General features: G+C 37.5%; 1 protein-coding gene across 5 annotated transcripts in view; it reads left to right on the top strand.

The window, feature by feature from the left end:
* Positions 1 to 17704, top strand: part of NAV3 (neuron navigator 3) — a 248387-nt gene that overhangs the window by 70114 nt on the left and 160569 nt on the right. For all 5 annotated transcript variants that reach the window (XM_056516356.1, XM_056516355.1, XM_056516353.1 and 2 more), the window contains exons 2-3: positions 1817 to 1934; positions 2665 to 2717. In XM_056516356.1, coding sequence (XP_056372331.1) covers positions 1817 to 1934; positions 2665 to 2717 — 171 coding nt within the window. The remainder of the gene's footprint in view (positions 1 to 1816; positions 1935 to 2664; positions 2718 to 17704) is intronic.

Here is a 17704-nt window from a genome sequence, read left to right as displayed (position 1 = left end):
GGGAAAAAAAGGATATCAATCAGTGAAAACACTGATTTCAGTCAGTGAAAACACAGGAGATTCAAGTGGTGTAGCAGGGAGATTAGCAGCAGCATCCTTTGGCTATGGGAGAGCTGAGTGCACTTCCACAGGTTAATTCTGTGGAGTTATTTAAAGTTCTAAAGCTGTCAAGAAATGATCCACCTGCAAGAATATGAGAAGAAATAGAGTAGACCAAACAAATTCTATTTTCCTCTTTTTTAATAAAGAGGGAGAAAATCTGTGGAAAGGTGCTCAGGTAGCAAGTGGTGATACTTTTGTGGGGTGGAAAGCAGATGATGGTTCTCTGGGTTAGGCTCTGGACTGGGAATTGCATCTATTTTCCCACCCTGGCTCTGCCACAGATTTCCTTGTTGAAATAAGCAAGCAGTTAATGGCTTTGGCCTCTGTTGTCATCTTCACAAAATGGTATTCTGACCCCTTCCTCTCCCAAGGGTCTATGAGGTTAAATAAAAGGGTGTTTATAAAGTAAGCTTTTTTTTTTTTTTTTTTTTTTTTTTTTTTTTTTTTTTTTATGAAAAAGGTGCAGTTTCATCATTTTCAAACAATATTCTCAGCAGAGAAAGACTCTTAGTTATTATATTTAGTCACAGGGTGGTGGCATCATACATATGTGCTTTCCCTTAGGGGTCTCATCCCATGGCAGTGGGAGGTTTGGGAGGTTCTGTACAAGTTCTGTTTTCTGGAGGGAGGAAAGAGGTCACAGACACCCTGCAAGAGGGAGCCAGGTCTGGCTGCCAAAAGCCACAGATGTCCTCCTCCTGTTGTGTGACACCCCCTGCCAATCTCCAGTTCTACGAGGTGCCTCTGCATGCTGGGACACCCCAGCGAGGTGTGAGAAGCTCTTGGAGTGAGCTCCTCTCCTTCATGTAGAGGGGAAGGTGTCCCTCTTTTCCTAAAGTAAAGTAAACCTGGTTCTGATTGTGTGTGAGCTGTAGTGCTACCAAATGCTCTGTGTACATGCACACCTTATGAAATGCCTTCAACCTCTCTCTTCATGCCCTCTCCTCCCTTATTTTGGAGCATGTAATGCAGCTGGTCCTTTTCAACCTTTTGTTAATAATTGCCATTTTTGTGCTGCCTGTTGCTGAGCATTTGCTGCTGTTCAGTCTCACTGTTCCTCCCTGCTCCTTAGGCAAAGAAAGGGCACAGCATATTTCCAGAATATATGCACTCTAATTCAGTGATAAGCCTACTGTGCATCTGGTGCTCTCAGCCTCCTCTGTGCACATTTTTTTTGATCTGTAGGCAGGGGGGCAAACAACCTGTCCCTGGGCAGTGGGACACAGTGACTACTGCACAAAGTGTCACAGAGCATCACCAGCCACACCCCAGCTAATCCTCACTCAGACACACGTCTCTTCTATCACTTTCTCTGAGGCAGCCCCAGAGTGTGAACATTGCTGGCAGGGCATGCATGGAGGTGGAAACGTGGTGGGAGGTGGAATTTCGGTAGATGTGATTGATTTACGACAGGAGTTTCCTTTACAGTCATAAGGGGAATTTTGCTTGGTCACAGCAAGTTTGAACCCTCATGAAACAGCCTGAATCATTTGAAGCTAAAATAAAACAGAGGATGGGAGGGGGAGGGGCATGACCGTTAGGGAAAAAAAAAAAAAAAAAAGTCAAAAAACACATTAAAATTGTTTCCCTTGGTGCTGACTTCTTAAATGGGAATGTGTTCCAGAATAGTTCTGCTATGTAAGCCAACATTTGTTTTAAGCCTTTTTATTGTCTTTCTTCCCCTCTTCCCCTGCCCTCCCGCTCTGCTCTGCAGATTTACACTGACTGGGCTAACCACTACCTGGCAAAATCTGGCCACAAGCGGCTGATCAAGGACCTGCAGCAGGACATTGCAGATGGAGTTCTGCTAGCAGAAATCATCCAGATCATCGGTAAGACCAGGGCTGAGGGAAGCACTGCGAGCTGAATCCTTGCATGGGGGAATATATAATTCAAGTTGAATGTATTTAACAATAAGATGAACCCTGAATAATGCAATTTGACTGGGTCCATATGTCTCTGATATTTGTGTGGTTCATCCTTGTCTTAATTAAAAAATATGTTTATGTGAGCATGTTTGGAAGTTGCTGTTTAACCATACTTTAAATGGCCAGAACTGTATCTTACACACTTTGAATTGTCAGAAATGAATGCTCCATTAAACCATATGTCTCCCATGTGTGCATTTTGTTAGCTGGAGTGGCTCATACTTTCTGGGATGCCTTGAAACTGTATCCTGACCCTGCAAAGACAATTGTGGAAGATTTCATGTCAGCAGTTATTTTGCAGGGGCTGAAGAATTAGCAGCGACCTCCTTCGCACTTCCCCCTTTGCTTGATTTGGCATATGGAAGCAACTGCTGCTAGCAAGAGTGTTGTTACTGTGCCACTGAGCTGCACTCAGAAAGGAGCTCTCTGTCAACAAAACCCTCTGCATTTTATTGCTCTGCCTTTTCTGCTTTTCTTCAGGGTTGTTTTTTTTTTTTTTCTGTTTTGATTTTTAAGTTTTTGGGTTTGAGTTTTTTTTCCTTTTTTTTTTTTTTTTTTTTTTGGACCAGGGGTTGGAAAGGAAAGTTTTATCTCATTGTTTACTTTTGCTTTTCCCCTCACTGTTTTTGTTTAGCAAATGAAAAGGTTGAAGATATCAATGGCTGTCCACGGAGCCAATCTCAAATGGTAAGAATAAAATATATTTTATAGTTTATGTTGGCACCACTCCACCTTCCTAAAATGCTTTTTGGTAAGGATTTATATAAAATATTAATATTATGTCCCATTTTTACCATAAAGTTCTAATTCTCATACAGGTTCCTGATATTTATTTTCCGCATATGTTTAATGTTTTTAACTTTGTTTCTGTGCTAACTTTGGATCTTAAGAGAACCTGGCAGCAAAACTTCATCACTTGTAATTAATTCAGAATTACCTTATCAGACCTGTTCTTCTGAGGATCCAGATAATTTCATTTAGCTTCATTTTAAGCGCAGTAAATCCAAGAATAAATTTTTAAGTGGAGTCTTTGTGTCTGGAGAACTGGTTTGATAAACAACACTTGCCAAATTTTTTTAAAATATAAATAGCCATTTGGATTGTCCACTGTGAAGTCCAGTTAGATGGACTCCAAGACTTTCAGAAATAGCACTTTAGTCATATAGCTCTCTGAGCTATAGCTGGCAGCTGTCTAAAGACTTTTTAATACTCTCAGACAAGAAGCATTTAGTGACTGTGATTCATATGAAGTCTTATTAGTCTTGTACTGTGTTTATGGCTAGTCAACTACATTTAATAAGATGAAACCTTCTTAGAATACTGTGAAAGTGACAGGCACAAAATCTGAGCCTCAGTAAAATCACCATGCATTTATTGAATCATTTGCAATCCAAGGCATGTTCTCCTATGCTGAGGTCTTTACCTTTCTGTTCATATTCAAATAATGTCTAAATAAGGTGCATAATTGTGTAGCTGGCAAGGATTTTGGAGTAGAGTGATTTGGTTGAACTTGCATAATAGCAAACTGCTGAAACTGAAATGAAATTTAAAAAAAAGTGCATTTGTTCAGTGCATTTTTTAAAGGTGGAAGGTGTTTGCAGCTTTTTCCTGCAAAGCATCAAAAGGTAAGGGGGAAATTTTTTGAGTACTGGTGAAGTGAATAATGGGGTCTCTTGGTTCTTATTGTTAAAAAATGTGCAGGTTTAGAATAAGTTTTTTTCTCTGACTTTCAGACTTTTTGAAGCAATCCATAGAAAGAATATACACCATTTCCTTAATAATAGTTATTATTTTAATTGCTCATATTACAGCAGCACCTAGTGGCTCTGGCTGAGAACTTTGGGAACTCCAGCATGGAACTCTAATATTACACACACAGATCAAGAGATAATCACTCTCTGCTTTAATCACATTAAAACTTGCCATTCTAGACAGGCAAGACAAGCAGAGAGACACAAAAGCACAGGGAAGCGGTGTGATTTTCCAAGATTATATATGTGGTTGTGGCCATCAAGGGCTGCTTAGGGACTCACTACTGTGTTGTATACCAAGCTTCATTCCCATGAGAGAAAGACAAGCTGCAGAGAGAACTATTCACTCTCTGCATTGGTGTATGTCCCCTGGTGCATTTTTATGGCAAAGGGATTCTGGATTTCATCTCTAGCAGTACTTGTGGCTCTCCTTGTGTCCATCTTTCTCCTCCCATAAGCCCATCACCTTACCTTAGACATGCCAAAGAATATGTCAAACCAGTGCTTTGAAAACTGCTGTGCATAGTCATGCATCAGTATTTGCACAGGGACTAAAGTGTCACATTTAGCTACCTTAACTTCATAGTAATATCTGTATTTATCCATCCTTTGACACAATCTCTTTACTGAATTGTTTTGTCTCTACAAACTGAGCAAATTATTTTCCTGCCTTCTCACATACCAATTCTACACTGCTGATTTCTAAACCGAGCTAGGAAATTTAAAATGTACTGAAGTTAAATTCATTCAAACTTGTCAGTTTTTCTCTCAGAGACCCCAGGTTCTGCTCTCCATTTGTTTCCTTCAGGCCTGCACAGCCCCAATTTTACCATATTTTCAGGTAATTTTCCTTGGCAGTGCTCAATTTTGCTAGCTCAGTTAGTGGTAGGGCAATTCTCCTTATAACTGTGGACACTAAAGGTGTTTGTGATATGCAGGGAAAACAAAATATAACAGTAGTCAAAACTAGTTTGCATGCTGTGTGTTTGACAAACACCAGTGTGTAGCAATGTGTCCTGTTAGAACTTGCTAGAACATCAGCCATTAAACCAGCAACAGTCAAAATACTCCAATAACATTTGTTAGCCATTCATTCACTGCTTTAATTCTAAAATTTTTTGTTAATAAACCTCAAGAATCCCACCACCCTCTTGCACATATGTTTTCATAATCCTTGCTCTCATAACTTGCAATTAAGGGGAAATGTTTTCTCTATTCTTCTGCCATTTGATATACCCTTTCCAGGAGGCCTTTGATACCCATTTTCAGGAAGCCTAAGATATTTTATTAGCTTTCAGAAAGCTGGGGAGCACTGACATGGATTGTCTGATGTTGGAAATTCTTGATACTCTCTGTGGATGATATTGATACCAGCTCATAATTAATCACTACCAATATTCCCAAGTCCTGTTCCACTCATAATTTGGTTTTCGTCTTGCCAATGGCATCATCTTTCAAGTGATTTTTGAGGCATCTCAATTCAGCTGTTACCTTAAATTGTAAACATATTTAGATGTTTATTTTAAATGTATATAAAAAGCTTGGGTTTAGTTTTCCTTTAGTTAGTTCTATTGCAATGTCTTGCTCTCTATGCTCGTTTTGGCATTGACATATAAAATACTTGCAGACAAGCTGAATTGGCTCTATAGGTCCAGGTTCATAAAAACTAAAAACCTGTGAAGCGCAACAGGATCCAGTTTCTGCACAGTTACCTTTAGCAGGATTCATTATGTTCACCCATTTGATGTTGCACACAGAACCTGATAATCTGAGATGTAATTGGGGGTAAATTATTTCATATTCAAATCTCAGAAGCTTTAAATAAATGAAATTTGAGAGAGAATTAGTGAGATTTGCTTGTTTGCTGGGTCAGCCTACTGTGGTGAAATGATTTTAGGATTTCTTATGAATTGTTTTCATACATATAATAAGGATTTAAACCTCTGTGTATTACAGTATATGTTTTCTTTCTGGATTGTCATGTAGAGTCTTGCCTAATTTTTTTTCCTGAAAGTTATGTTTTCAAGGAGCAATATAGAACTTCTATTTTTTCATCATCTCTTTGAATACCTTCCATGGAAAATAATGCCACATTAATTTCTATCTTTTTCCTTGTATGAATTATTCCATAAGTCTCTTAATTAAGGACATTTCATATCATCTTTATTTAGAAAATAATGGAATTTTTAGGGCTTACCTTTGGATAAAATCCAAAGCTAATTCCTTTCTGCTTCTTTATAACCCATTAGTTTCTTTAATTTCTGTTTTAAGTTCCCCCATCAATAGAAAAACTGAGATAGCCTTCTAGGAAGAAAATATGTTATAAAGCTTTTTTCTAATTGTTCAAAAAGAGAAAGCATTCAGGATTATTTTTCCCCCTCCTGAACAAATGATAAATATTAATGGGAAATCTCCAGTGTTTCTGGAGATTCAAAACATCAAACATACAATAAGCACCCCAAATATACCAATTCAATCCATCCTGGGGTAGTTGGAGAAAAAGCAAGAGAATCAAAAGGTGATGGACTGAAAATCCTTTAATGGTGACATTTGCAGTTTTGTCCCTAGTGACTTTTACAAAACTCATGTTTCTATTCTTTCCTCATTTACAGTGCTGTCAGCAGCATAAATCTTAAAAGTAAATCCAAAACTGGCAAAAATTTTTAGTTTATTGTACTTCAAGTTGTTTTTTCCTTCAGAGATTAATGCTGCCTTAATAGGTGTTTTTTTCTTAGAATTAGCTCTTGCTACTTCCCACAAGAATTGTCTCTACCAATACCCATCTAGGTACAAAAGTATCCTTAATTTTTTTTGGTAGCAGGGGTTTTCTCATAGCACTGGAGAGACCTTTCTTATTGAAGAGTCTCCTAGTTTAGTTGTATGCACTTCATGAAGTTTTTGTCAGTCTGATCTTTGGCACACTTTTCTACCAGTTTATACAACCAAAGGTATGCATCAAAGGTAATTTTGATGATTTAGAATACAGATATGCTGCAGTCCCACAGAGAAATTTGAGTTCCCTAAAAATGTAGGTTTTGCTCATCCTGGAAATCAGGGAGTGGAGAAAAGGTGTTGGAGCTGCAGAACATTGCCAAATTGATAAGAATCTTCAGTAAAAAGCTTTAGTTGTCAGAGCTAGCCCCAATTTTGGGTGAGCAGCAGTGTATCTGCTAAAAGTGGGAATTGGTGTAACTATGTTTACAATTAATAACTTCTACAGCACAGTACTTGATTTCATTAATAATGCCTTTGAAAAGACACTAATAAATTTAAAATGTTTTGTAAAAAAGGAAGAGGAATGCCAAAAATGTTGCTTTATTGTATGAGACTGAAGAAAAGTTGTGTACATTAACAAGAGGAAGGTGGAGTGGGTGATTTAGTCTCTGCTTAACCAGGGAGCTTTTTCTGTGATGTGTGTGGTATGGTTGTGTGTTGCTCTTTGAGGAATGGGAAACCTGAAAATGTCACCCCTGTGTTCACTGGCCCACGTGTGAGCTCTTCCTAGCAGAGTTTTGAACTGTATAAGAATCTTCTGGCTTTGCTGGTGCAGTTGTTGGTGGGATTGGCTGGATGGATTCAAAATATACTTTCTGTGCTTTGGAGCAGCTTCAGGTGAGCGTTCCACACAAGTGTGACAGATTAAAATATAGACAGAAATTTGGCTGGGTGGTGAAATATGGTCCCTTGGCAAACTGAGAATTCAATCTGAGTTTTGGAAACTAACCCCATCTCCTTCAATGGTGGGCCAGTTTCTTCCTGCACACCTATATGACCCCTTTTGACATTTGTACAATCCCCTTTTTTTAAAATTCAGACCATATTGTCTACACTTTTGTGCAGCCTCAAGCCAGGTTTTTGTCCAGCTGGGAATTTGCTGAGGATATTTTGCCCTCAGTGTAGATAAGCCTGTCCCCAAAAGTTACCAAGCTCCCATCTATTGCATTTCTTCCTTGGACTTTTTAAGTGCTGGGAAAATTGGGTCATGGTAATGCACAGCTTATATGTTCTTTGGTGTCCTGCTTCACAAGTATTTGCTTACCTGTTAAGTACACATTTCTGAATCCAGCTCTCGTGGTTTGCCAGAATTAAGTCTTGTGCAATAACTTTCTGGGGGGAGCTGTGGGTTAAATACACATTAGAGCCACACTGGTAACAAACTCTTCCTTTCACAATCTGCTCTCTCCTGCCTTGCAGCACTGGCAGCTCTAGGTGGAAGAGCAGACAAGGCTGATGCAGCTCCATCACGAAAGGATGTAGGCAGATGTTTTTCTGTGAGGGAAATTACACTCCTCAACCTGATACAGATCCAGATTTCCCATTTTCTGGTGGGACTTTCAAGTATATATTTTTACTTAAGTAGCTGTGTTTTATGAGTTTCTTCACTAGGTAGGGGATTTACATTAAACTTTTAACCTTTCTGGGGTTCCCATAACCCAAGAGCTAAATACTGTCATAGCCAGGAGCATGTCCTAACAAGCCTTCTGAAGATGTTTTCCTGGAAAAGTCCTCTCATTTCCTAGGTAGGTTCAGGGTGTGATCTTCTTTTTAAGAACTAATCCCATCCCCACATCCTTCCCCAGTGACTGTCCTCAGCTGTCTGAAGACTTTCTTGAACGTGTTTGACACATCCAGACACTTGCAAGCCACTGTTCAGTGTACAAAGTACAAGACAGCTTCAGAGCATTTGTAATTTGTCTGGCATGCAGTGAATTCTGAAGCCCACTATCATTGAAGTGTCCCATATTTCAAACTCTTGAATCATGAATGATAAGTGCAGGACAAAATTTTAGAAGCTGAATTTCAAGATTGCAGTTTCCTTCTTTGTTTTAGACAGCAACAAAGCCATTTTATACACTTGTGTATGCCTTGTAGAGGGCTTATGCCTTTTTTTTATGCATTCTTCTGTGCCACAGAAATTCAAAAATTCTCTGGGAAAAAGTAATGCATGTAGATGTATCTACAGTGAAAATATGCAAATAGATAATGCAACTTGAAGGATAGTTACAGGAATTAATATCTTCATTAGTGTAGACATTGGAGTTTATTTTCTTGTTTGCAGAGAAAATTAACTTGACAGAATAATAAGTAGAGTGAAAATAAAAATGAGTGTATCAAGACTAGAGATATGTGGGACCTCAAAAGAAAAAAAAGATAAAGGGAATAATGAGAGTCTATATGAGAATATATTTTGTGAATAATTGTGAATTTATGGAGAGACTAGAGAAAGGAAAGAGAACAAATTCAGTAAGGGCAAGGTTAAAGGTATTAATGATGGTTGAATCTTGAGGATGTAAATGTTTGAATTCTTGTTTCAAGTTTTGCTGATAAGAGATTATTAATGTTATTAACACAGCCAATTTGAGTAAGATGAGAGGCAAACTCCTGGAAAAGGAAGAATTCCAAGTGCTTTTGTAAACAAACCCTAAAATTTCCAGGAACTCAAGAAATTTAAGGGGAAAATATAAATGGGATGACAGCTGCAGAGACAGAGCAACAGTTGCCTTTTTGTGGTTGACCAAGAATATTTTTGCTCTGAGAGAGCAAGGAAGCTGAGGAAAGGATGGAAGAACTGCTGCAAGTGTGAGATTAGTAGAGAATAAAGAATGGAACACTTCATTCATCCTGCCTAAGAATGTTACTTTCTTAGAAAGGAAGGGGAAGAAAATGCAACAAAATCATCTCTTTTTTTGATATGGTTTGGTGCTAGTTTGATTCTTTGTGAGACCTCTTTATTCTGCACTGAAACAAGCAGTTCTGTTTACATTTAGAACATTACATTTGAGAACATTAAAAGGACCACAAGACTTATAACAATCTCTCTTCACAGAATAGCTCAGAGTTACTCACTGGTATGAGGCACTGAGATTCATATTCCCCTGAGTCACTCCCATTTGAGTGTCTGAAGCCATAAAAGAAAATGCTGCAGGAGCACATCCTGAGAGTTATTTTACTAGGCTAGAAGTGCATTATTCATGAAGTATAAATCGTGTGCTGTTATTAGCCTTTTTGTTTACACTTACAAATCCCTTGTGTTATTACTGTGTAGAATCATATGAGAATAACTCATCTAGATGTTAATGAAGTAATCATGTAATGAGAAGCATTGTGATGAATACAGTCTCCAGGAAATCTACTGAGTCATTAGGTTATAGTTGGTTTTGCTTGGTTAGGACTGGAATTAGGGTTTTGCCCACTTTGCTTCTGTAGACCAAGACTACTAAACAATAAAATATCTTTCTGTTCCTTAAAGTCCAGTTTCCCCTCAATCACTGCCTTCCTTCTCCCTCTCCCCACTGCAGTTCCTTGAAACCCACCTCCCCTCAATCCCTATCAGGAATATGCCAGTCCTGCCCCTGAGGTATGACCATCTCACCTTCTATCTCCTCTCTCCATCCCTCAGCTATGTTTGTCAGGAACCTAAACTGATCAGAAACTTGAATTAAACTGTATTGGGAGGATATGCAGAGATTAAATGCTGCAGTATGCATTGAAAACTAATGAGTGAGGTGCACTTTGAAGATGCAATTTACAATCTCTCCATTTCACCCATCTGTAATTAGCTTTCCATGCTCTTCAATTTTTAGGTTTTTTTGGTTTTTTTTGGTTTTTTTTTGTTTTTTTTTTTTTGTTTTGTTTTGTTTTTGTTTTTGTTTTTCTTTTTTGTGGTGGGTTCCCCCCCTCCCCCCCAAAAAATATCATATGAACATTCCCTGGAGTTTTGGAATAGAACAAATATTAGCAATGCATATGCTTAGACAAAGAGGTGAGGAATAAATGGCCTAGAAACCTCCATTAATAGCAATACACTGAAAAGTCTTAACATAAACATTTAGTTAAAATACAAACACACAAATTGACTATGACATGCATGCCAGAAAGCACCTGTGGTTGTTAGACATTACCAGATTTTTCCCAGATAGCAGTAGCAGATTACAGTAAATATGTCTGCTTCATGATGGTGTATTTTTATCATGTTCTATAGGGAGAGTATGTTATAAATACCAGGAATGTCTAGAATGTTTACTGGATTTAAAAATAGAGAAGAAAGTGCGTGATATTTAGCTGAACAGCAAAAATGCATATTTAAGCTGAACAAGAAAATAAACAATGTATCTGAAGGGGGTTCATTTTACAGTATAACCAAACAAGGCTTTCTGGTAATGTTGAGATTTTGTAAGCTTTCTAGGTTTTTTTCAAATGTCTGATTATTTTGGAACTATGGCAAAATGCCAGTTCTCTTATAGTTAGAGTTGAGGACTTCTATTTAAATATTTTCTAACCACTCCCACTTCTGCTTAAGCTTTCATAATTTTGAGTGCCATATGTTATTTAGAGAATAACATACATATTGTTCCATGTCTGTGGAGCTCTGAGTTTCCTCAGAGAGGTAGACTTTTCACAAAAGTACATTTCTTAACATTGAGGTGAAGTACCCAGGCCTTTCACTCATCCTTCTTCCTAAAGTAACCTGCCCCTGCCTCTCCTGACAATGAGAATCCTGAAGCCTCAGTCACATGAAAGTGTCTTGAGAAACAGTGTGAGTGTGTGTTTTAGTGTGTGGCTCACACACATGGCTATGCATCTCTGTAAAGTGCCTTGTGCAGTTCTGGTTGAGCTCTCAATGATTTTATTCACTTCCAAAGGTATTTAAGCCACTCTAATTCTCATTTGTGAATCAAAGTTTGTGGGAGCTTTCAAATTCTTGGAATTATTATATTATTTGGACATCTGTGAGAGCATGAGATGGCCACTCTCCTACAGATTTGCCAGAACTAATATCTCTGTTCTTTAGGGTGAGTCCAGATTAAGTTTAGGAAAGAGCTACTAGACAGATTTTGAGAATTAAGCATTAACATCTGCAAACAATAAATTAGGGCACACACCAAGAATGAGTATCATCAGCTTTTACTTGGTTGGGCTGGGAAATGCAACTACTGGGGAGATGTTTTAATGAAGGTACAGGAACTGTGCTACTGTCCATAAAATGCTGTCTGTGGTGTAATGTGTGGAGCAGCAGAGGGTGCCAGAAAGCAACAAGTTGTGGCTTCCATTGTAATTAAAGGAATTAGCAATGTTGGGGTGGAACAGGGATTGTGTTGTGAGTTTAGCTGAAGAAGGGAAGAAAGAAAACACCCTTCTTGTAATTTTAACCACTTACCTATGTTTAAAATTGAAATAAACACTGTCCAAATGATGTTTAAGCTTTTGGAGGTATTGTGTGGTACATTGTGATGAGGTGACAGTACTAGTCACTCAATCATCTTTTAGCCACTGTACATACCTGGTATTTAAAAGTTTGGTCTTAGAGCAAAGAGATTGCAAGACATGAGGCTAATAAAGCAACACAGAATGTCTTAGCAAGCTAGTTGTTAATTGTAGACTAATGTGGCAACAAAAGCCATCCTGTCTCACTACATTTAAAATTAGAAAGTCTTGACAACCTCTCCCTGCACTCCTGCTAGAAAGTAAAGTATCAAAAATTTGTTGCCTCAAAAAGTTTGAGTTTTTTCAGCACTATTGCATTACTTCCAGAATATAATACAATTACAGTGTTAGAAAAGGAAGAGAAAGAAGAAAAGTAGGTGCATGTTGAAACTACTGTGATCTGTCCAGATGTATTTTCTCACTCTGCCCTTGATCTTTGCTGGAACAGAAGCTGCCTACATCTGCTGCAGCTTAGTGTAAGCCTGTTTCATGCAAAGAGTGCCAAATCTGCTTGATTTTACAGTGTCTTTTACAAACTCTCCATTTTGGAGTTCCTTGACTTTTATGCTCACTAACCCTCCTAACCTCGTGCTTTTATTTGCCCTTAATTATATTCCAAGAACAATCTCCTCTTGAACCCTGCTGCAAATCCCTTCCACTTAGAGCCTCTCCCCAGTTTGCTATTGCTGGCACACATGACTAGCAGGCTGCAGTGGTCCATCAGGTCACTATGCCCTCTCTGAGGATGACAATGCTAGGGGTCACTTAAAAAGAACAATTGACCCTGGTATTTTTTCCCTTCATTCTCCTCCTCTTACCCCAATATCTAAAGTTATTGTGTTAGGGAGTTAGAATGTACTTCTAGGCCTGCTCTTTTAGTATATATTTATGCACTGCTGTTGTAATCACCATATATTCCATGAAATGTTAAAATGAACATGCTGCATTTGTCAGAAAATGTCTTGTGTCCTTCACAATCATGTCCAGAGCCATGGGACCAGATGAGAGCAGTCATGGCTTTTTCATTCATAAATAACTGCTCTGCCAGCCTTCTCCTGCTGTCAGGAGCCCATGGATCTGACCACTCTGAGGGGGGACCAGACAGCACGAGGCACCTGAAATTCTCTGTTGGTAACGATTTTGATGGACTTTGAACTGGACTGATGTTAACTCTAAATATAAACTTTATTACAGCTGGTGACCCTATTAGAAGCAATGCTATTAAGGTACAGATGGATAAATTGGCTTAAATTAACTGTGGAACAAGCAAGTTATCACAAAGACTGCTTATTTCAACAGCATTAACTAATCCCTTTTCATGTAAAGGCTTTTGATCAAGTTAATTAATATATTAACACAATCTCCTTATTTTTTTTATGTAACTTGTCTGTTTAAATTCATTGTGACCTGAAACTTAATACATAAATAGTTAGAATACACTACAAACATTTTCGTTTCAGCAGAAATAAACAGTATAAATATAAATATATTTGGCAGCTATCAGATGTGCAGGAATTATTTAAAACACTCCTAGTCTGAGGAGTCTGCTGACCATATGATCAACAGATGACCACATGACATAAATCAGAGGTATACTTATTTAGAGGTGAACTTATTTTAAGTTGGCCCAGTGTCTGGGTATGTATTAGTCTTGGCAGGGTTAATTTTCAGTGTCTGTCCAAGATGCTTTTTTTTTGCTGTTGGTATTTTTGTATTCAATCTCACAAACTGATCACATATACTTTTTGCCTTTTTGGTAGTTTATATCAGCTTAAAGCATTTGTTCACCTATGCAGTTCCTAGCAAATCTTTGAGGTGGCATCTGAACCAACACCAAACCCACAAAGTTCTGAAAGGTGAATGTGAACAGTCTTCCTGAAAGAGAAATATATTTGCATTTTACCTTGTAGCTTTTGGCAGTCTTTAATTCTATAACTATTAGATTGTATTTTTTTAGGCAAGTATTGGTAGCTAATTAGAGCCTTGGTTGGAGTATTCATACCTCTTGATTCTTCAGCGTTTCTTTGGAATTACAATGGGAATATACAAATGGCTTTTTCCTCTAGGGGAAAAAAAACACCACAAGAATTTTCTTTGTCCCTGGAAGAACTGAGACCTATTTGCATGTAATAGTTCATATTAATTTTTTATTTTATTTTTCATAGATTGCAGTTCATGTAGTTAGGTAGTTATAGTCTTCTGTATTCTAACTGTACACATAACTAACTAACCAGCATCCCAGCCTTGTGAGCTCTTTTGCCTGTCACACAGATTTTTTCTCAGTAATTCCTCCCAATAACAACTTTAAATTCGGTGTTTGTTGTTTTTTTTTTGGTAAGAGCTCTTACTTAGTTCATGGGCAGATCAGCAATAATACTCCAGGGTAAACATATGTGCAAGAGTGTTTTCACAGCTCTTGTATATGTAAAGCTTCTATTTAGATTTCTTGGCATAAACAGTTTTGAAAGATTTAGATTGTTGCATTGTATGAATTAATGTATTTGAAGATATGTGCCCCCTCTAAAATGCTTATTTTTTTTTCAAGCAATACTGGCAGTATTTTGGAACATTAAAACACTTGGATAACTATTTTAAAAATTGTTTCCTCTTACACTTTACACTTCATTGGCTACAACTGGAAGTGATGTGACAACAAGCCCTAAGTGCTTATTAAGGCTTCATTTTATAGTCTTGAGCACTTCTGATATTTCTCTTATAGCACTTGGCTGAGAAGTCAAGAAAAAAAAATGACCCTGTTGAGCTTACAAGCAGAAATCCCACTGCCTTTTGTAGTTCCAGGTGCTTTTATTGTCCCTGACTGAGAATCTAGACACAAGATCTTATGAAAATGGGGAAAATTCTCACCATAGTTATGAGAAAAGGGCAGAGATAAGAAAGCATGAAAGCTGTCTAGAAGCATAGCAGGAAAACATATACAACATGGCCTCATATTCCTGTGTACATCATGCTAAGCATGGTTTGAAATGCAATGCTCAGGTACACTAGCAAAAACAAAAGCCTGGATATGAGCCTCCTGTATTATCCCCGTGGATTTTAAAGACATCTGGTTTAATCTGAATGGTTTTAATAACTTGTGATGTCAATTCACCATCAGGTTTTCTTGTCTTTTTCTTTAGGGCTTACATCAACTTGAGTATTTAATATGAAAACTAAACATAGAGGAAAACTAGTAACTTATGTTTCTTTCATGCATATATTCCCAAGGACTTTAAGTCCCAGCTGGAGGATCAACCCATAACCTTAGTCCTAGGGAAAACTTTTAGAGGTTGCTAATAACAAGTATTTTTTATCACTTTTCTTTTGGTGAGCTCAATTTTCTACAAACACTGTATGTTCTATAAATTCTATAACTATTCCCAGGGTAATATGAAAAATATATCTAATTAAAAAAAATCTTAGAATGTTTATAAAATCAAAAGGCCAGATGGATAGGAGCAAACTGTTTGTGTCTCTCCTGCACAAGCTGTAGCATTATGACTTCTGGTAGTCAAGAGGGAGGGTTCAGCAAACACACAGTGCTTGGATGGATTCTAGTTGCAAAGTTCAAGATATGAAGTGAAATGCCTCATAGTTTACTTGTTTACTTATTTTTTAGAGGATTCATTCCATCACTGCTTGTACTGCCCTTATTTCTAAAAGCTCCTTTTTTGAGTGAGCTGAATGAAGTTGCTATGCATTAAGTAGTGGTAAAGGAGAGCACTGGAATTCTTTCAGAGGTTTAATTAAATCTAATAAATGAAGACTCTGTTGTAGACTCTCTTTTGAACTAATGGAGAGAACCTCCTCTGTTTTACAGAAGTGTGCTTTTTCACATTGCCATCCAGTTTTCAGAAGCTGCCAAGCTCCATAAATATTTAGACACTGGTACCTTGCTGACTCAGAAGTGTTGCATAATTTAAAAAAAAAGTTTGTAAAAAGGCTCACTAGAGTAGAGCATTGCTTTAAGAAACACTGCCTTTAAACAGAGTTCTTTTTATCATTGCCTTAAAAAAAGGTCCTCCCAGGACTACTCCCAGGGTAGTATTTTTCTTCAATTTTATGTTCTTAGTGCATGTATAAGGCTCTTTCATGGTTGTGGTGGCCTCAGGCCTATAGAGATGAGAGTCCTGAAGTAGCAAGATATTTGCAGACACTGGAAGAGAATTTTGTCCAGTCTTTTCTTTAGGTCCATTCTGCTGTGCAGCCATATTTAGCTCTCTAAGAAATTTGTGCAACATATTGAAATCTATCCATGGTTTTCTGAGTTCAAACCCAGCACTATATTCCAATCAAAAATCCAAAACTTTCTTCTCACAATTTCTATTATAGTAGTGCAAAAACATTTCAGAAATTACTATTATTGTATTTTGTACTTTACAATGTCTGCTGCAGAGACTACTGCATAAAAATTGGGAGAGCAGATGCAGACAAGACAAGAAACAGAAAGAAGAGTGAATAAAAAAGTGGGGAAGCAAACTCACACCATTATATAGATGATCAGAGTAAAATTTTCCATTCTCCTCTTATGTGGTGGAGGGTTTTTTGTGTTTATGGATGGAGCATTTTTTTGTTTGATATGAAAATGACCAGCAGATGTTTATAATGATCTGTTTGGCCATCTAAAAATTGTTATTAGGATTGTTTTTTATTTAGAATTTTAAAAAAATCATTAAACTGCTGATGTGTACAGACAGAAACAAACAATGTTCTGTATTTGCCATTATATAAATTTACTCTGAGATGTCCAAGCACAAAGTGAGGAGCTAGGTGAAAAATGTGCATTGCCAATTGTCACTTGTGTGTTCCTGACAGGACTGACTAATTCATGCCAGAAGTGATCCTATTCCCACTGTACCATTTTCTTAAAAACAATACACACCCCAGTTCATGCTTTGACCTCAGCAGTGACCTCATGCATTCTTTTATCAGCAGGTCAGTACATATGTCTGTTGAATTCTCCAAGTACTTGAGAAGTTAATTTGTTTTCACATTTCTGGGTTTACTGGTCATATTTTGTGTTTGGACTGCATGTTGGAAGAATTTGATGTGCGTGTTCCTTAATATCTGCTGGAAAAGGAAGTGGAAGCTATTTTAGTTTTAAATAAGATTGTAATTTTTTCCTCAAAAAATAACTAATAATTAAATAACTCCAACATCATTTCCTAAAAATTTTTGCCTGGGAGGCTTTCTACATACCAGTAGTTATTATTCTCTAAGGTAAAATTCTCCCCAAATGCCTCCAGTAAATCAGTTTTTAATTTGCATGTATGGTCTCTTATTGCAAAGTCAATGCTTAGTTTGGAACAGTTTTCTGGAATGAAGCTGCATGGTTCACTGATAGATTTTTTTATTAAATGCTCCTTAAATTGTTCTATTGCAAATAATGTGGAGTTTGCTACAAAAGAGTTAAGCCGAATGTGTCTGCATGTCAGTGCATTCTGCTTAACCCCCTAACATGTGTCATAATTGTGATAGAAATATGGAATGTGCCTTAATCTAGGCCACCTGCAACAGCAAGTCAGCAGAAAGCACGAAACATCTCCCAGCAGGACTGTTAACACCTGTTTTATCTGGGAGGGTTTCCTAATTTACACCACCCCTGGAAATTCGACATTACCTTCCAGTTTAGTCACAAAAAGTTATTCCAATAAGCTGCCACGGTAGGAGCTTATGGGAAATAAATTACTAGAAAATAAATAAAATGATTTTAGAGAGCTT

The sequence above is a fragment of the Oenanthe melanoleuca genome, chromosome 1A, assembly GCF_029582105.1.
Source record: "Oenanthe melanoleuca isolate GR-GAL-2019-014 chromosome 1A, OMel1.0, whole genome shotgun sequence".
Lineage (NCBI taxonomy): Eukaryota > Metazoa > Chordata > Aves > Passeriformes > Muscicapidae > Oenanthe > Oenanthe melanoleuca.
Note: the sequence above shows the minus strand (reverse complement) of the source record. Positions and strands in the feature narration are given on the sequence as shown.